This window comes from Ursus americanus, chromosome 4, assembly GCF_024610735.1.
Source record: "Ursus americanus isolate L20-20 chromosome 4, mUrsAme1.1.p, whole genome shotgun sequence".
Classification (NCBI taxonomy): domain Eukaryota; kingdom Metazoa; phylum Chordata; class Mammalia; order Carnivora; family Ursidae; genus Ursus; species Ursus americanus.
This window is the reverse complement of record NC_142130.1, coordinates 20,261,024-20,282,107: the sequence shown is the minus strand read 5'-3', so window position 1 is coordinate 20,282,107 and position 21,084 is coordinate 20,261,024. Positions and strand designations below refer to the sequence as shown.

At 40.1% G+C, this 21,084-nt stretch overlaps 1 protein-coding gene across 5 annotated transcripts in view; it reads left to right on the top strand.

The window, feature by feature from the left end:
- Window positions 1-15,481, top strand: part of LAMP3 (lysosome associated membrane protein 3) — a 34,122-nt gene extending 18,641 nt beyond the window's left edge. Inside the window, exons 5-7 of one of the 5 annotated variants that reach the window (XM_087861429.1) lie at window positions 2,943-3,113; window positions 8,344-8,447; window positions 14,929-15,015. In XM_087861429.1, coding sequence (XP_087717555.1) covers window positions 2,943-3,113; window positions 8,344-8,447 — 275 coding nt within the window. In that variant the 3' untranslated portion in view covers window positions 14,929-15,015. Of the gene's footprint in view, window positions 1-2,942; window positions 3,114-5,047; window positions 6,122-6,661; window positions 7,699-8,343; window positions 8,448-14,928 lie in introns of those variants that run through there. The other 4 variants (XM_087861428.1, XM_045776686.2, XM_087861426.1 and 1 more) reach the window with 4 other exon arrangements.
- The last annotated feature ends 5,603 nt before the right edge of the window (window positions 15,482-21,084 follow it).

Genomic DNA, 21,084 nt, shown 5'->3' with positions numbered 1-21,084 from the left:
CTTCATTCTACAAAAATGGGGTCAGTGCCAGCGAGGTGCCAAGCCCTGTAAGAGGCAGTAGAAATCCATATTAGCCAAACATATGATCCCTGCTGTCCTGGAGCTTACGTTCTAGAAGTGGGGAGAGGACCGTAAACAGACACATTAAATTATAGTAGACAGTTAAGTAGTATTAAGTTCTATGAGCAAAGCGGGAATGGGGGTGGGAGAGGACTGGAAAGATATTTTTAGGTAGGGCCTTTGGGAAGCCCTTAGGGTCTCTCTGAAGGTGTGAGACTCAAGCAGAGAGATATCCCCATTTGGAGGCATCTGGGCCTGGGGAAGCTTTTTTCAGGTGGCAGGTAGAACAGATACGCAAGTCCTTAGAAGTGAACATGTGCGTGTGTTCAGGGAGTGGCGAGCGCCACTTGTGCCTGAGAGAGAGAGCAGAGCAACAGATCAGGTCTGACGCATGTCCAGCCAGAGCATGTAGGGCTTCCGGGTAAGGCAAGGTGAGGACTTTGGATTTGAGTTTAAAGCGTAAAAGGATGCCATTGGAAGGGTTATGTAGGGAAATGGTAGATCAGATTTACACTGATAAAGATTCAGTTTGGTTGCTATATAGAGAATGGCCCACAGTGGGGCCAGTCGAGAGAACTGCCGTAAGGTTCCCATCTAGAAAAGGAATGCTCCCAGTCAAGTCGGTGGGAATTGCTCAGAGGGCTCAAACATTTCTCTGGAAAGCCCAGACTTCGATAACAAACCATTGCTGGGCACCCCCTCTGTGCCGGGTACTGTACCGAGAGTTTTCATGTCTATTTTCCCCTTTTTAAAATTCTATCTTTTGACGGGCTTAAGCTTATCTTATTAAGGAACCTATACTAAAGAAATTTGACAAGAAATGAAAATGTGGAGAAATGTCTATCTAAAACATGAGATATATTTTATTGATATTGTTCAAGAGGATGTTGACCATGATTATTGGCTGAAAGTAAGTAAGATGTCATAGTTGACAACTCATTTTCATACATAGTACCTCACTTAGATATGTGTACTCTAGAGGCTGGGGAATAAATATTGAGAATGCTAACACAAATTAGCTGATGTTATCACGAGGCATGGACTACATTTGAGCTAGGAGAAAGGTAGTAATGTCTCAAGAGGCAGGGGAAGGCAAAGTCAGACCAGAAGCTAAGTTAGAGGCTGAGAAAGGGGATAAAACAATTCTAGGTCCCAAAAATCCAGGCTCAGCCGTGGCAGGAGGAGCTGTAGGAGCCACGGTGGTGGTCATTTGCACGTCAGTGGTGGCAGTGGCAGTATTAGTGACAGTAGTTAGTTGTAATTATAGTGGTAATGACCATTGTAACGTTAGTGGGAGTGACTGTAGTGGACTACCCTGGGATATAACACGTGCTGTAGTGGTCTACATGGATAATTCAGTGCATGATGTAGGACATTTGTATGTACATATGCAAGAGTCTACAGTAAATTGTACAGTGATGGGCAGGAAACACAATAGTGTCGTGGTTAGGATAGCAGGCTCTGGAGTGAGATTGCTTGAGTTCAAATACCACTTACTAGCTGCAGGCTTTAGGCAAATGTTTTCAATTCTCTGACTCTCCATTTCCTTGTCTGTAAAATGGAAACAGCAGAACCAATCTTAAAAGATTGTATGAAAATTAAACAGGACAGGGGCGCCTGGGTGGCTCAGTCGGTTAAGCGGCTGCCTTCAGCTCAGGTCACGATCCCAGGGTCCTGGGATCAAGGCCCACATCGGGCTCCCTGGGGAGTCTGCTTCTCCCTCCGACCCTCCCCCCTCTTATGCTCTCTCTCTGTCTCAAATAAATAAAATTAAGAAAAAAAGAATTAAACAGGACAGTGCATGCAGAGTACTTGCGTGGCTACTGGCACATAGCAAGCTGACCCTTAATGTGAAAGGCTACCTTAGACACAGGCAAACACACCCACAGAGGCAGGAAAGGAGGGAGACTTTCAAGCTCCCCCATTAACAGCCCATGGGTATTCCTTTCAGGCACAACTTTGGTGAATTCACAAAGGTCCATAGTCTGGTCCTCAATCGTGGGAGCTGTCAGCACCCCCTTTGTATTCTGTCTCTTCAAGGAGACACTTAAACCAAGGTCATGAAACTGATGTATAAAATCCAAATGCAAACGTGTGCGTTTATCGGGCAACTATTTCTTACAGTAATTGCCAAGGGGACTAGACAGCAGCGTCCCCTGGCCAGTGAACTTTCTCCCATTCAATAAGCCAAAGTATAATCAGAAGGGTGTTGCGTGAATGTAGAATTAGAGCAAATGGAGTTAATTATACGATGAAAATGTTTAACCCCATCTGCCTTGAAGCGTATGCTTCCCTAAAAAGGCTATACCTCTCATAAAACAGTGCCAGTCCTTGAGCAGGTCTCTCTCTCCCCAATGGCACTCAGGTGGGCAGAGATGAGCCTCTCCCTTCTCTGGGTTCCCATGGATTAACTTGTCCTTCTGCTATCTTAACACAGTCTGGTACCATGCAGATGTTCTACGTGGTGACTGCGTATGTCTGTTCTGATTGATTAAGGGTTCATGTGACTGTCACAGAGAGCAACCCTACTTCTCTCTTTTCTGAGGTTCTTGTGGGCATTTCTCTGTAGTTCCCAAGCCCTGAAGATAGTCCCCACCCACTCTGCTCCAAATGAAACAAGACAGCTGAAGAAAAAGTTCCTAAAAGTTCTCATTTCAATGTTATCACATTCTCACTTAGGTGAGTTTGCCCCCATCTACTTTATAATACCAGAAAAAAGTCCCCGGGGAGCACCGAGAGTGGGTCTTCATGAAGAGAAGGCAGACCTCGTTAAAGCCACATCTAAAGGAAGGCCATTCAACTGCACATGGGCCACCCAGTAACAGCTGATCCTCAATGGATATATGCCAACAAGTGTCTATATTTCATCCTTCTGTTCTCAGAGACAGTTTACCAAGGAACGAAAAGTTCTGTGGTGATGTTTGAGACTGTGGTTGGGCATTCCTTCAAATGTGTGAGTGAACAGAGCATCCAGCTGTCAACCCGGCTTCAGCTGAAAACAATGAATGTCCAATATCAAGCCTTTGATTTCGAGGATGACCACTTTGGAAATGGTAAGTCAAGCCTTGATCATGTCGCAAACATAAACTTCAGAGACCCAAGGGTAGTTTCAAGTTGTTTTCTGTGTGTGCAACTGTCAAAAGGGACAAGAATCCCATGAGCTTCCTACAACAGTGTGATTCCCCAAAGCGTTTAGGGCCAAATTTCTCTGGCCAACTTTCCCTCCTGCCTTTCCTTTGAGTCAATACCAACCTCAAAATTTGGACACTTTAATCCGTTCAAGTCCACCACTCTCCCACAGCAGGATACATTCTCCTTGTATGACCACAATACATAGTCTGACTCCTCAAATACACACACACATACTCAATCAAAAAGTCAGAACATACCACCTGCAATGTTCCCTTTCCAAGCTGTTGAGTACTGGGAAACTCAGGTATAGTTGGAGACTTTAAAGATCCCGAGTAGTAGTAATATCTGAAATTCAAGATTTCAGAATAGATTCTTTCCCACTTATAGAGGGAAAAGAGAAAATTGCAATAATTCAAGATAGAAATATATTCTGTTGGGCCCCCTCTTCTCAAATTTGAGCTCAATTCCCCTGACTAGAGCTTCCTTGCAGCTGGTGTTAGTTTCTATGCAACTTCTGCTTTGAGTTCTAGCCACGACAGAGGGAAGCAGGTCCTAGGCAGAAGGCCAGGGACAGACCAGGGTGACTTTCTGAGAAAGCCCTTTCTTCTCTTCTGGGAAAGTGGGATATAAAGATTCCTACCTATGTCCAGGAATTGAGTTTCAGTTTCTAAAACATTCCTCTCATAATAACTAGGAACATTATGAGTACCTCTCAATTTTCATAAATAGTTTTAGCTAGAAGTTTAGCTGTAAATTAAATTTCTGTGATGTGAATCCAACTTCTCTTTGAGTTCCATTATAAAGTTGAAGATGTGCCTACACAAAACTTTTGATATACTTGCTGGGAAGCACTGAGTAGAGGAAGGATTAAAGTGTTGCTGGCCTCGGCCTCAGATTTCTGTAGGTTTTGTCTGAGTCTTCAAATCTCTGCCTCCGTTTTGGACCTTTACCACAGTGCTAAGATAAAAATATTAAAATGTCTTAGTAAGCGTGGGCCCCACTTTGTCATCTGGTCTCAAAACTTCCAATTTGGGGAAACTTAAAAATTCATGATGAAGGTTTGAAAAGCCTCTGTAATTCATCATGTGATCTTAAAAAATAAGGTACACACTCACTCTTCCTCCTCCTCTGAACTTCTGTGAAGCAGGAAGTGAGCAGGTAGGAAACCTAGTAGTGGCAGAGGTGAGAAATAAAACCTTTCAGCAACATACACCTGGCCTCTCAGCAGCACCCACAGGAGATGTAGACAATTTATCTTTTCATTTTTTTCCCTCCCTTCCTCCCCCTTTCATATAACTCTCAACCTCCCACATTCTCAATCCATTTGAGGGAGTGAAAATCCCAGAGCCTGTAGAAGGTTTCTCTGGTACCTGGAGCCCGAGGCTGTCCAGCAGTAACCTCTAAGAAGCAGAGTCTGGCGAGAAAACTTCGGCCATGCAATTTGGCGCAGATGTCTGTTGCCAGAGTTGGGAAAGCATGGCCCCAGAACTTACCCAGGCTTACAGTTCTGATCCTGACTCTCTAGACCAAATCGATGTTTCCCAAAGTTGGATCTGTCTTCCAGCTGCAACAGAATCATCTGGGCCCCACCTCCAACCCACTGAATCATAAGTTCCTGGGTGTGGGGACAGGGTATCTGCAATTTAAGAGAGCACTGCACACTTCAGATTATCGCATTGACTTTCCCTCCTCGTTTTCACCTATCGGTGTGTCTGAGGCAGCAGGTGGGAAGCCCAGCAGCTCCCCCCCCTCCCCCCGGGTTTCCTTCTCTGCATGGCTGAGGCAGGTAGAGGCAGTATCACTTCCCAGTGTTGTGGCCAGCCTGTAACACCTGTTACTCTGACTTCAATTGCAGCGGATGAATGCTTCACTGACAGAAACAGGAGAGAAAACCCTGTGGCCGTGGGCCTGAGTATCGCAGTACTGCTTATCGTTTTGCTAACAGCGTGTCTGGTGGCCAGCAAGAGGCCCAGTAGAGGATATGAACGCATGTAAAGCCCCACCTTCTTCAAAATGTGCAAGGTTAAGGCCTTGGGAATTCTGGCTTCATATTCAGCCTGAAGTGAAGGGATCCATTTTTCTAGTTGCCTATCCCACCCTCCCGATCTGATTAGAAAACCTGGCTTTCCGCCGCTAGGCCTTCGGAAGACTAACAAAAACGTAGCCCCATCTACTTTCTCCTATTGGCACAGGGAGGCTGTGCCATAGGGGCTTGAATTCCACCCTCCACACCTGGTAGTACAGGTCTGGCTTTGAGAATTAGGGACATGAAGCAGGGACAGGGGGAAGGTGCTTGGGAGAAGGAGAAAGCAAATACCTAAAGGGAGAATTATAAGAAAGACATTTTCAAAGTGCACTGATTTTTTTTACACATTTTTAAGAGTCTCAATATCCAGTTTTTCTAAAATTTTAGTTTTAAAAAAACAATCCATTTCAAAATTGATTCTAAAGTGATTTTAAATTCCCGGTTTTTGCCCAATTCCTGATTTACTTGAATTACAGAATGGTGTTAGCAGACTATTATTTTTAATAACTAGATAACTAGATAACATCCCAACATTTCATTTTTTTTTTAATGTAAAGCACACACCAGAGATCTTGGCAAACAAGAGGCCCCATAAATATTAGTTCTCCAATTTCTTCACCTTCATCTGTTGTCTGTCTCCTTAACATTTTTTTTTTCCTGCTTTGTCTCTGTTTTTCTTTGATCCTTAGTTTATCCTTGTAAATTTGTTAATCTGGGCTATTGTGGGGAGGGGATGTAAGCAAAGCATCAAAACAACCAGGGACTGCAAACAGGGCAGGTAGATCTACCCCAGATTATTACCCACTTTCCTCTTAAGCAAACATTTACCAAAAAAAAAAAAATCATAAGCCAGGAGATTCCTGATTGAGAGAGATTAATATATGGAGGAAAAATTCTATCAAATATGGCTTAGAATGTTATTCATTCATGGTTTTTTATTATGTTGTTTAAAGAGGAGTATTGAGGAGGCAGCTGGCTGAGCCTGTGACTCTAGATCTCACCTCGGATCTTGAACTCAGGGTCCTGAGTTCAAGCCTGACCTTGGGCTCCCTGCTGGGTGCAGAGCCTACATTAAAAAAAAAAAAAGTAGGAGAATTGAGGGGTTTTTTGTTTTGTTTTGTTTTGTTTTGTGTTTTTTGGAGAAAAGGGACAGTATGGGCTTCTGGATGTTTCTAACTGCTTTTACGAGCAGAAGTGTTCTTGTTCTTCTATAGTCGCCAGAGGTGCCATCCCTTGTTTTTTAACAGGGAGTTTATGACACTTGGCAACGGCTCTATAACCACTGCTTATCTAGGGCATGTTCTGGCTGTCTCTGCAAGGATTTTAGCTCTCTCCACTTTCTCAGAACTGAGGGGGTGGGGAGGGCACACAGCAGCTTCAAGAGAGTTTCAAGAGCCCCTAAGACGTTTGGAGTGTTAGGACATTCCTGTTTCCTCCTTACAGCAGGAAATGTTGAAGAAAATCTGGGCTGTGAGGACCCGGTGTTCCCCAGAGTGACTCAGGTTTACCAGCGAGGGCTTGCTTTTGGAGAGATGCCATCTCTCTCCAACTCCAGCAGGCCCTCCAGCAGGTCCCTCCAGCAGGTCCCTCCAGGAGGCATCAACAAATACTCGGCTCCCCACTGCCGTTTCCAGCTCCGCCTCAAGCGTACTGGAGGGCTTCTATACCGCAGAGCACGAGCTCCTTATTCACCGTGCCACTGACCACCCTGTAGGATGACTAAAGGAAGCTTCCTCTTGTAGTGTGTGGGAATTTCCATGGGAAAAGCCGTGGAGTTAAAATCAAGAAGAGAGGGGTAAGGCAGTTCATATAAGTGCAATTCTCCTTTCTACCGTCTTCAGTGAGTTCTTTGGAGTGGTACCTGCAGCAGTCTTGTTATCTACACCCCCCCCCCCCCGCTAATTATCTTTTAAATTGCCGTGAATTAACATTCTAGTAAGCGCAAAGGGCAAAGGTTTCGTTTGGAAGATTAGTAAATAAAGCCCGGATGTGTTCCTGCCCCGCAGCTCTGCCCACTTTGTGCAGGGACTTCCGGGGAGGGTCCCGGATTGCGACTGCGACGCGCTGCTGGTCGGAAGTGGCCTCCTCCGGCCCGGATTGTTCTGGTGCTACTTTCAGGGCTGCAGTTCCAGGGGTCCGAGGCTTACTGCAGTGCGCTGCTGGTCGCATTCTGGCCCCCCTCCGAAGGCCTGCGGGGGGCGTCTGCGAGCCTCTCCGGCCTTTAGTGCACCTGCTGCTTGCGGGTCCCGCGGGTTTCAACTCCATTTTTCTCTTCCGACGAGGGTAGAGCATCCTGAATTCACCCCTCCCTCTACAGCCCGCCTAGAGACCGCCCACCTGGAGATAACCTACATCATTTTGATGTATTTCCTTCGCATAAATATTGTTTTACAAACCGAGCATGCGGAGTACACAATTTGGAATCCTGTTACCTGTACATCATAAGCATTTCTCTATGCTATTAAAGGTGCAAACTGTCATTATTGTGGCTGCTCTGAATACGCTATCAACATTATATAAAAATTTACTAATTATTGTGTTGAGAATTTTTATTGTTTTAGGTTTTTACAAATATATTGTGATTAAAGAATTACATATGAATTACAAAACAGATAAGACATTGATTAACCAATGTGTATAAATGTGTGCCTGAATTTTGGTTTTGCCTCGTAAACTGTTTAAAATGGTTATAATTTATTCTGCAGTACTGATTCTTAATTTTTAAGAAAAAAATTGAAACGAAATACACGTAGATGGTTTAAAATTTGTTTTAAATATTACAGAAATATATGAAATGAAAAAGTAGATTTAAAATAGTGACTAGAATTTTCCTCACAGAATTTTCCTTCCTCATGATCTAATAGATTGGGGGGCAGTGTTTAAAATCACGAGTAGCAGTCAAGATACAATCTAATGCAATAAACTGTTTAAACTGGTGAACAAAAAAGAAACAAGATTCAGAAGAACAGTTGAGAGGACAGCAGAGCTAGGCTCTGGGCACCTGCTTCCCCCAACACACTCACCAGGAAGCCATATGATGAGAGAGAAAAAAATCTCGTGAACACTTACTACCATTCCTAAAACTGGAGAGAAAAAGACTGGTCATTTCCTCTCTTCTCATCTAGGAGTAGTGAAAATGGCCACTGGGAAGAGTAGGCAGAGTAAACAGAGACTGAGGGAGGTGAACTGGGGAGCCAAACCCAAATCACTGGATACCCCCAGACTGTAGGTAAGTCCCAAGATACAGAAAAGAAGATAGAATCCAAACAGGTAGTTCAATGGGAAACATTAACTGATCTCAGACACGGGGGAAAGAAAGACCCTAATTTACCCAAATGATATTAAAGGAAACGCAATGTCATGGATGAGATGCTCAAGAACGAGCAAGATGAGGGTCCCGCCTGGCTGGCTCAGTCGGTGGAGCGTGCGACTCTTGATCTTGGGTTTGTAAGTTTGAGTCCCACATTGGGTGTAGAGATTACTTAAAAAAAAAAAAAATCTTAAAAAAAAAAAAAAGAATACGCAAGATGAAAACAAGCTCTATGACCACTATGCAAAAGTACTGCAGCAAAATAACAGAAGAATAATATTAGATCAAAATATGGCTATTGAGTTTTAGCTTTGCCAGATGAAAAATGTTCTGGAAATGGATAGTGGTGACGGTTGCACAAAAATGTGAATGTACTTAATGTCACTGAAGTGGACACTTAAAAATAGTTAAGATGGTAAAGTTTGTGTTATGTATCTTTTACCTCAATTAAAGGAGGGAGAGTTAGAAAGGAATATAGTTGACAAAATACAAAGAAAACATAACTTCAGGAACAGAGAGAAATCCCTGACAATTGGTTTTTGCTGAGAATCATTTAATAAGAGCGTGAATTCCATATAACCAGAGCTCATGGATGAAATGTTATAATGAAAGAGTGAGGTGAAAGGGAGATTTCACTCCTTCAGGTGAACAAATTGAGTATCAAAGTAACACCCAATAATAAATAGAAATAGTAAGAGGCAGAATTGATAGAGCTGAAAAGTGAATTATCTTCACAGAATAACGGAAATAAGCAGTTAATGCAGCTAAAAATTAAGATTATGACATTATAGGGCAGCTGCTAGGTATGGAAGATATTCAGATCAGCTAAAGCAAGGATAATTGGTGCCTCTGACGTAGCAAGTTCAAAAACAGAAGGAAGATAAATTTGATGGTTTCCGAGATTTTCTTTAAGATAAATAATTGACGTTGCAGATTGAAAGAGCATAGTGTGTCCCAGGAAAAAAACTGACACAGAAGGCTTAGCATTAAGATACATCCAAATTAACTATAGAACTTTAAAGATACAGAAAGAATTCTTTAGACATATGAATTCTCCCTCCCCTCCCAAAAGAGCAAATCACCTATAAAGGGGAAAGTTAAATTTGGCCTCAGATTTCTTTACAGTAACATTTAAACTCAGCAAATAATAAACCAATGTCTACAAAATCCTAAGGGATAGAAAGTGTGACCCCAAATTATTATTATTAAGACAGCAGACTGATATCCTCAAACATGAAATAATTCAAAGGATATAACACCAATGAGTTCTTCTTCAAGATAGTGCTTGACAATGAAATTTGATAAGAGCAGAGAGAAGCCACATTATAAACAAGGATATAAACAAATATCTCCCAGAAATAGAGAAGCCACATTTTAAAAAAGGCATTTTATCTATTTAAGTAGTTAAATATAAAAAGCATTAAACGACCATGGGTCTGTAAATCTATCATAGAGTTACACCTTCTTGTATATGAAATGATATATAGACATGGTTATTCATGACAGCATTATTTATAATAGCAAAAGATTGAAAACAAATGAAGTGTCCATCAGTCTGGGACAAATACACCCCACAACAGAATAGAGTTATAAGAAAGAATGAGAACATACATATTTGTGTATGTATAGGAAACTTACCCAAAATATATTGTTCGGGCACCTGGGTGGCTCAGTTGGTTAAGCATCAGACTCTTGGTTTCAGCCCAGGTCATGATCTCAGAGTGGTAACTGAGCCCTGCCTCTGACTCTGTGCTCAGTGCAGAGTCTGCTCAAGATTCTCTCTTCCTCTCCCTCTTCCTCTCCCTCTGCCCCTCCCTCCACTTGCTCTCTCTCTCTCTCAAATAAATACATAAAATCTTCAAAATATATTGGTAAGTGAAAAAAACATAATGCATGATAATAGTGAGAAAAGGAGGAAAAATATTTTTTTTCATTTTTGCTTGTATGTGAAACATTGGAAATATATATAAAAAGCCAAGTAGTTACAACAGGGGTGGGGGAACTAAGATGGGGCAAGGATGAAAGTGGAACTTCTCAATGTACAGCTATTTGTAGTATTTTGACTTTGAATTGTGAATGTGTTATATACTTGAAACAAATTTTTTCTTAAAGATTTTATTTATTTATTTGACAGAGAGAGAGACAGCCAGTGAGAGAGGGAACACAAGCAGGGGGAGTGGGAGAGGAAGAAGCAGGCTCATAGCGGAGGAGCCTGATGTGGGGCTCGATCCCAGAACGTTGGGATCACGCTCTGAGCCGAAGGCAGACGCTTAACGACTGCGCCACCCAGGCGCCCCTGAAACAAAATTTTTTAACCATAGGAATGACAGTTATCAAATAGAATTGAAATAATGTAAACCCAAACAATGATTTAAAAAAATGACATATCTATTCAAAATTTGAATTGGGAAGAAGAGAGATAGAAGGGAATCTGCTTGAGCTCATCTTTCAAAACACTTCAATAGATAATGTCTAAATTGGAAACACAGAGTTTAGAAAACACATAATGTCTGTCATTTACTTCATAACCCTCTTAATGCATTTCATAATCCCTTAGTGTGTATTTATAATCTCTTTTTTAACCTTAAAGGGATCTTTTATGAAACAATATCTCCTGTGACAAAGATACATTTATTCGAAGTTCGGTAATTGTCCCAGTTTTGTTTTAGCTTTTTTTCTTCAATGAAATCAAGTTAAACGAAATACAGCAATTTTGGTAAAATAGCCCTTGCGTGATCCTATATTAATACAAGTACTTGTATTTATTTTTCTGCCCATCTGTGCTTGTAGTTGTATAGAAAGATGCCTGAAGTTATATTGGTCCATGTTTTAGCAAGAATAATTTCTGGGCGGGTAGTTTTAGGTGATTGGTTTTGTGAGGGGGCCCAGGGAAGGGCGGTCCAAAATGTCCCACAACGGCATATTGATTATTTTGAATTGGGAAACAAGGACACTCATAGATCTTCCTCTGTCACCATGAAAGCAAGAAATAAATCTCCCCTATGAAAGCTACCCTCCCTGTGCCAAGAAGTAAAAATACCTCCTTATCACCAGAGAAAGGAACTTTAAAGCCAAGAAGGCTATAGAAACAAACCCTGCTATTTTTTACTAATCTGCCATCTCAGCCCAAATTCTACTTAGAATTCCTTACAAATTAAACCTCCCAAACATCTGTTTTCTTTATCCTGTCAAATCTTCACAAATGTATTATCTCTTTGTCTAAAATGTGTCAAAACTGCCTGCCTTAGTCATCTTTGGGTGTCAATTTCATTATTGGCTCTCTGTGCATACATAATAAAATTTAGGTTTTTTTTCCTCCTATTAAACTGTAATTCTTAAACCAGTTGGCAGAATCTTGGAGGAAAGAAGAATTTTCTTCCTCTCCTACAGTTTTTAGTTTTTTGTGAGCTTTTGTAAATCATGTTAATTATTTATAATGAGAAAATACAATTTTTTAAAAAATAGGATGATGTTTAAGCATTCATGTGAGTGCATGCGTGCAAACACACACACACACACACACACACACACACACAAGAAGCAAATGCCTTCAAGGTTTGCAGTGATTCATTCAAGTGGAAGGACTGTGGTGATTAGAAAATTATTTTCTTTGTGTACTTTTCTGCATTTTAAAAACATTTAAACAATGTGACATTAAATAGTATAAACCTGTATGGAGGGTAAAAGTTGCTCTCTTCTCCCATCCCACCCCTTCCCCAGCATCTTGCCTATCTTTTTATTTTAGGCACACACCCACATTTGTTTGAGTTCATGCAACCCTCCGCAGACCGTAGGGAACTTCCCTGCTAGCACACTGAGATCTACCATATTCTTTGTAGTGGCGGCACGATATTCTATGGTACGGATATGCCATTTTAAATTTTTGATAGATATTTAGATTGTCCGTTTTGTTTTCATAAAATGAGATTATTGTAACATACCTTTGTGTACTTACATGAATTATCGTGAGTATAAATTCCTAGTGGTGGAATTATTTTAGGGTATGTGTTTTACATTTTAACATTTTTGCATTTCTTTCCAAGTCATTTAAATCAAATTAACTTCTTAATTTGTTGATGTTCTTTTTTATATAAGAAATAGATATTAATATATATATATAAAACAGGGGTGCCTGGGTGGCTCAGTCGGTTAAGTGTCGGACTTTGGATTTCAGCTCAGGTCATGATCTCGGGGTCATGGAATGGAGCCCTGTGTGGGGCTCTGTGCTCAGCGGGAAGTCTGCTTGAGATTCTCACTGCCTCTGCGCCTCCCCCTCTTACGTGTGCGTGCTCTTTCTCTTTCCTTCTAAAATAAATAAATAAATATTTTAAAATATGTATATATACGTAACAAAATTGTTTACTCCAAAAGGGCTTATCATGAAAAGCAACATTTCTCTGTCCTTCCTTTAAGAAACAAAGTACTTTTAACTAATTTTAATAATTTCTTATGGTAACTATCTCAATAATTCTTTTTAAAAATGTTAAAAAGCTTTCTTATTTTTTAATTTATTAGCTTTAAACTACTTATTATGGCAGATAAAGACTTCATACTCTCACACCATTCCTTGTATGGTTATAGCATTGTTTTTTGCTAAGTTAATAAGGTATATATTATCATAATTATGTAAATATTGTCCACTCCCATGTCAAATAGTGCAGGACAAGCACGGTTCTTGTCTTAGACAGATTTGTTGTTTCCTGGAGTCTCTATCATTCGCTCGCCCCTGGTCCCTCCCGATTCTTTTTTCTCTGACCTCAAGTGAGAATTGATCCTTGATTCATTTTTATATTGTTTCATGCAAGAATCTCATGGATATATTCTCTTATCTGTCCTTTTTCTTATGTTATCCAAATATTTGAAATTTTGATTAAAATTTTTCTTTGCATGCTGTTTAAAACTGAGATGATATGATGTTTTACCTTATAAATCCTTGCCCTCACCTTGTTCTTCTTCCATCCCATTCTCCCCTTAGCCACCTATAGGCAATTACTTTTAGTGGTTTATCATGCATTCTTATCCTTCCAGGTTTTAAGTAAATGCAAGCACATATATCTTCATTTCTTCTTTATTTACACAAAACATTGTAGTACTATATGCATTTTTCTTTGCATTGCTTTTTCCCCCCTTAACATATACTGGAGATTTTTCCTTTTCTTTTTTTTTTTTAATTCAAGTTGATGCACAGTGTTACAGTAATTTCAGGTATACAGCATAATGATTCAACTTCTCTATAGGTTATGTTATGCTCACCACAAATGTAGCTACCGTCTGTCACCGTACATGCTATTATAATATCAGTGACTCTATTCCCTATGCTGTGCCTTTCATCCCTGTGACTTATTCATTCCACAACTAGAAGCCTGTATCTCCCAGTCCCCTTCACCTATTTTGCCCATCCCCTCAACTCCTTTCCCTCTGGCAACCAATAGCTTGTTCTCCATATTTATAGGTCTGATTCTGCTTTTTGTTTGTTTGTTTATTCATTTGTGTTGTTTTTTTAGATTCCTGATATGAATGGAAATAATATGGTACTTGTCTTTCTCAGTCTGACTTCTTTCACTGAGCATAATACCCTCTAGGTCCATCCACGTTGCTGCAAATGGCCAGATCTCACCCTTTTATGGCTGCATAGTATTCCATTGTGTGTGTAATACCACATCATCTTTATCCATTCATCTATTGGCTCTTATCTAATCTTGAATAAGATATAGATATAGTTTTCTACTTATTTGTATTCAATCACATTCCTCTTTTCCTCAGGGCTCTTCATCTTTCTCCAGTTGAGACTGATTACATTTTAAATGAACTGAATGAGCACTCTCTAATGAAATAAAGAAAAAAGTTTTGACGAATTTACAAACTTTCATTTTTCAGCTCTCATGAATATTTAGGTCTGTTTTCTAGTATTTTTAGCTCATTAAAAGCAATTCAAAAGAACGTTAAGTATAGCAAAAATGTTTTACATTTTTGAAAACATGGATAAACATCACATGTTTTCAAGGGATCGTGTGTAATCTAACAACAGTCTCTTTTACGTAAACACATTCTACTTTGCAGAGAGCACACCTGGAAGAAAGCAAGTCTAACAATTATTAAATATCTAATAATTGCCAAAAGGATAAGGTTATCTTATTTAATCCTTCAACAATTTTATATATTACTTGCTTACTTTATGAATGAGGAAATGGCAAGGTTCAGTAACTCATCCCAGTTCACACAGTTAGTGGTGGAATTAAAAGTCAAGGTGGGTTGTGTGTCAGCTATACTCCAATTAAAAAAAAAAAGTCAGGCTTGGGTTTGACTCCAAAGTTCATATACTTCCCCCTCTAACCTGCTTTCTGGTCTGTCCTCACCAAACCTTACCCGCTATGTTGTATTTTTTTCCTCTCTCTCTCAGTGGATGAGTGTTCGTCTGACTACACAATTGTGCTTCCTGTGATTGGGGCCATTGTGCTTGGTCTCTGTGCTGTGGGTTTGACTGTCTATGGAATCCGCCTAAGACGTGAATCATCTGGATACCAGAGAATCTAATTGGTGCCCTGGGGAAAAGAAAACAATGGAGTCTAGTGAATTCTTTCATCGGTTCCAGGATGTTGGGGACGTCCCTTAGAATTAGTCCTTCCAGAGATGTAAACCACCATCTTTCACAAAACCCAAGTCATCCCTGATTGAAGTTCAAGCAGCAAATCAATTTCTGCATATTTTTGTTCATTTTATGAAAGATCTAGTGAGCTGTTTCAGAGTATTTTCCAATTTTCTTCAAAATATTTTAACCATTCTAAGTCAGTCTTTGAGATAGATTAAATTAGCATAATGTATGCAAAGTGGTATATGCTTCCAAGTTATAAACTAAAATGTCAATTGTAATTAATGCTCCCTGTGCATATTGGGGATTTTATTTTATCCTCCATCTTTCCCATTAAAAAAATGCCTCTGCTTTGTCTATAAAATGGACTTCTAGTGCATTTACTATCCATGTTTTATATGATATACCTATGTCTGATGACCTACTTGCTTCCTTTTCCATTTAAAAAAAAATCATCAAAAAACCCACCATATCACAGGTTGTCTAGGTTTGATGTGACACCAACAAGAGGAGCAAATCAACTTATAATCTTGAGGCCTCCTCCTGCAGAATCACTAGAGACTAGGAGTTCGGTGGCTATGGACAACAGAACTCACTAATAGGCAAGAAACAATAGCCCTTAATTTTTGAACACATCTATGCCAGACACTAGGCTAAGTTTAGATACAAGCCATAAAATTCTCACAACTTATAGTTGAGTAAACTCAGGCTTAAGGAAATTAATCACTTCCATGTCGCCCAGCTCACAAGTGGCAGAGCCAGAATTTGACGGCCAGTTGGTCTGGTGGCAAGCTCTCTGGACTTTTCACTACACCAGTGACACTGAGCGCTGCCTGAAGCCTCACCAACACATGCTCCTTTTTCACAGAGAAAATGAATTTCTCCAGGATCATGAGAGATTAGAAGACACGAAAGGAGGACTTGATAGGTAATGAAATAGCCAATCTTTAATAAAGGTCTCTACCGTCTTGAAGGAGACTGAGGGGCTCTGAAAAACAAGGGTTTCTCGTTTGTATGGGATTGTGCGGCTGTGGCTCAAAAGATAAAGGAATGCAGGAAACTTCTCAAGTCATTGGAAATAGAGAAATCTTCTAACCGCCAACCAACTTTTCTTCCTTGAATGTAGATCCCCCCCTTGTGGTAACTTGCTTCTTCTGCACTTTTACAGCCACATCTATTCTAATTCACTTTATTCTGTAGAGCAACCCGCCAAGAATTGTACTCCTGCTTGTTCTTCCAACTAAAGGAAGGAGCTAAGTCTGCTAACACAAAAGACCACATACCCCTAGCATTCTTTAGGAAAGGAATAATTCAGGTCACCCTGGAGGACATGTTGACTTTCCTGACTTGTTCTCTTATGAGTGAATAGGGTTGGCAAGATCCTCGGTTTAGTCTTAATAGAGTATTGGATTGTATTAAAAGTTTTTATAATAAAAAACTTTATTTTGGGGATGAATTTATGTCATTCGTGTCTTATGATTTGATTTTCCTGCTATAAAAATTTTTGTTTACCATCGTAGTTGTGGTTGTTGCTTGAATAGATAAGTTAAATCATCTTTCTATAATTATTTTGTTCTATTCTCTACTGTCACTTTACTACTAACTTGGAAGACCTATTTGAGAGAATCTGAATTTTTGAGAGGAAAACCACATCCAAGTTGTAAATTAAATCTCTCAACTCTTAGACCAGACTGACTAGATTACTAGTTTACTTAAGTGCTGCCACAGTTTATCCATCCATTTATTCAATCAATGAACCAACATCAATTAAGGACTTACGAAATATCAGACACTCTGGTAGGGGCTGAGATAAATGAGAAGTCCTGTATTAGCTGTATTAGTCCTGGATAGCTAGGTAACAAGTTAACCCAAAACTTAGCAGGTTAAAACAACACACATTTATTATCTCACACAGCTTCGGATGCTCAGAATTCCTGGAGCAGCTTAGCTGGGTGGTTCTGGTTCAGGTTCTCTCACTAGGAGGCAGTTAAGCTGTCATCTGAAAGTTTAATGACGGCTGAAGGATCTGCTTGCAAGTTCACATTCTGCGGCATATCTATAGGAATGCTCACAACATGACAGCTGACTTTCTCCAGGTGAGTGATTCAAGAGAGAGAGACTGACCACCTATTCACAAAAGTTACATACCATCACTTGTATTGAATTCTATTGGCCACACCAACCATCTCTGGTATAATGTAGGAGTGAAGACCAGGAGAGGTGGAAATCAAGGGGGGCCATCTTGGATACTGGCTACTCCAGGTCCATTGTCAAGGTTGAATTACTGGTTTACTTTTTTCTTTTCTTTTCTTTCTTTTTTTTTTTAATTTTTATTTTGTTATATTAGTCACCATACAGTACATCTTCAGTTTACTGGTTTACTTTTTGGGAGCAATTCAGGTAAATAAATTCCAGTATGTACACTAAGAGAAGTGGCTTACTATGGAAACTATACAAAGGGTAATGAGGGCAGGGCCCTTTCCAGCCTGCTACCAACTCTGCCCCAAGTATGGCACCTCCCCAGGGGAGCAGCCTCTCACAACCTCTGGTGCTGACAGTTCATTGACCAGTCGAGGCTCAGGCATACTTGCCTTTTCACCAGCGCTGGCTGTGGGCCCATTGCTCTACAATGTTAACTGATAGCTTTGCCTCAAGGATTTGTTAACTCTTTACCATAATATAATCCAAAGAGATCTGGACCACACAGATATCCCACAGGACATCACTCTGAACCATTACTTTGATGACATTATGCTAATTAGACAGGACAAGCACAGAGTGATTATTCTGTTGGAAGCCTTGGTAAGACATATGTATTCCAGGAAGTAGGAGACAAACCCGATGAAGCTCTAGGGACTGACTAGTTCACTGGAGTGTTTAGAGACCCAGGGGGTCAGAGGCATGCCAGATATCCCCTCCAAAAAACCATACAGCTATTTTGCATCTTGCATCCATCCCACAAAGAAGAAACCATAGAACCAGGTAGGCCTTTTTAGGGTCTAGAGGCAACATTCCACAGCTTGGAATATTCCTCTGGCCCATGAGCAGGAGAGGGCAGTACAGCAACTCCAGGCCGTGATGCAATCCGCTCTGCTGCTTGAGCTATACAATCAGGCAAACCTCATGTTGGAGGTATCAGTGGTGGGTAAGGGTACATGGCATTTTTGGCAAACTCCCGTGGGAGAATCGTAACACAGGCCCTGAGTATTCTGGAGGCCATGCCATTTGCTGGAGAGAAATAGATGCCCTTTAAGATACAGCTCTTGGCATGTTACTGGGTCCTGGAACACTTGACTTTGGGACACTGTTACCACATATCCAGAATTGCCCATGTTGAGCTGAATTCTGTCAAATCCACTAAGTAATGAAGTCAGTTGTAGAATGGGTAATAGGACAGAGGTCAAGAAACTATGGCTCTTGGTTTGGTCACCCATTTTTGTAAATAAAGTTTTGTGGAGTATAGCCATACCCATTTGTTTATGTATTGTTTATGGCTGCTTTACAACAGCAGAGTTGAATAGTTGTAATAGAAACTGGTCCACAAAACTTAAAATATTTACCATCTTCCCATTTATAGAAAATTTGCCAAGCCTTGGGGTAGTTATATGTTTAAATTTATGAGAAACTGCTGAAAAGTTTTTCCAAAATGGTGTTTGTCTTTCTCTAACTGGCTAATTTCACTTAGCATAATGTCTCTCCGGGTTCCTCCATGTTGTCACAAATGGCAGGATTTCTTTCTCATGGCTGAATATTATTTCATTGAGCACATTTATCCTGCATCTTCTTGGTTCATCCAGTCGATGGACACCTTGGTGGTTTTCAGATCCTGGCTATTGTGAATAAGCCTGCAATGAAGATGGAAGTGCAGATATCTCTACAAGGTACTGATTTCCTTTCTTTCAGATACATACCCAGATGTGGGATTGCTGGATCATGTGGTAGTTCTATTTTTAATTTTCTAGGGCACCTCCATACCGTTTTCCAGCATGGCTGCCATTTTACATTTCCACCACCAGTGTGCAAGTGCTCCCTTCTGTCTACATCCCCACCAACATTTGTTATCTTTTGTCTTTTTGATGATAGCCACCCCAACTGGTGTGAAGTGACATCTCATTGTGGTTTTGATTTGTATTTCCCTGATGAGTATTGATGTTGAGCACTTTTCACATGGCTGTTTGCTATTTGTATGTCTTCTTTGGAAAAATGTCTATTCTGGTCCTTTGATCATTTCAAGTTGGGTTGTTTTGTTTTTGCTATTTTTTATAATTAATAAACAGCATGCATCACTTTGTTTTATTTTTTTTTTAAGATTTCATTTATTTATTTGTCAGAGAGAAGGAGAGAGAGAGCACAAACAGGGAGAACAGCAGGGAGAAGGAGAAGCAGGCTCCCTGCTGAGCAAGCAGCCTGATGTGGGACTCGATCTGAGGATCCTGGGATCATGACCCTAGCTGACAGCAAACACTTAACCGACAGAGCCACCCAGGTGTCCCTATTTTTTGCTATTGAGTTGTATGAATTCTTTGTATATTTTATATATCAACCTGTTGGCTTGTAACCCTCCTGGAAGCTTCCCAGGTGCCATCTAAAATCAGCCCACAATGTTCTCTTGCATTACGGTTCTTTTTTTCTTATTGGTTTGTGGGAGTTACTTATATAATAAGGAAAGTAGCCCTTCATCTGTGATAAGAGTTATAAAATTATTCTCAGTTTACTGTTTCCTTTTTCCTATGTATGTTTTGCTGGATGTGAGGGCCATCTGGCTGCGACATCTGTCACCCCATTGATCGCCAGGGTTGGTTCCGCTGATCTGGCTGGCTAGGCGGGTGTCCCCTTCCTCCTCACCGCTCCACGTGCGTCCCTCCCGAAGCTGCGCGCTGGGTGGAAGAGGATGACCTTCCCGGATAGAGGTGGACTGTTCTTCCGTCAAGGGTATAAGAGTAGCTGCGCTCCCCTGCTAGAACCTCCAAACAAGCTCTCAGGGTCCTATGTATGTTTTGCTGTGCAGATTTAAAAACAAAACAAAACAAAACTGAATTTGATTAATTTTCTTTTATAGTTTGAGTATTATGTTACACTTAGAAAAACCTTCCCTCTTTTAAGATCTCTCATGATGTTTTCTAGCCTCTTTTATGCTTCCATCTTTTACATTAATCTCTTATTCTTTTAGGACTTATTTTGATTTTAGGTGTGAAAAGTAAGGATTAAACTTTATTCCCCAGAGAGCTAGCCACTTGTCCCAATACCACTTCTTGAATTATTGAGTCTTAAAATCTAGAATGTATGTTGAATTTTACTAATGACCTGTTAAGCATCTATGAATGTAAGATTTTTTCTTTTAAACTATTAATAAGTTTAATTAATTAACTATATGAATATTGAATCATTTCTTGTAACATCATCCATTTCATCCAAGTTTTCAAATTTATTTGCTTAAAGTTGAGCAAAATTAGTCTCCTACAAATCTATAATTTGTTTTCTGTATCTGTGACTTTTTCCCACTTATTTTTTTTAATCATGGCAAGTGTGCATTTTCCCCCATTTACTTTGATTAAATTAGTTAACTACATTATTGATTTCTTTTCTAAACATCTGGATTTATTAGTTCTTTAATACTGGTTTTCTTAATTCATTATTTTCTTTTATTGTTACTAATTTCTTTTTTTAAATGATTTTTTATTATATTATGTTAGTCACCATACAGTACATCCCCGGTTTCCGATGTAAGGCTCGATGATTCATTAGTTGTGTATAACACCCAGTGCACCATGCAATACGTGCCCTCCTTACTACCCATCACCAGCCTATCCCATTCCCCCACCCCCCTCCCCTCTGAGGCCCTCAGTTTGTTTCTCATAGTCCATAGTCTCTCATGTTTCATTCCCCTTTCTGTTACTAATTTCTTTATTCTGCTTTCCTTATGTTTATTTTTGTGTATTTTAGCCCTTAAATTGGATGATTATTTTA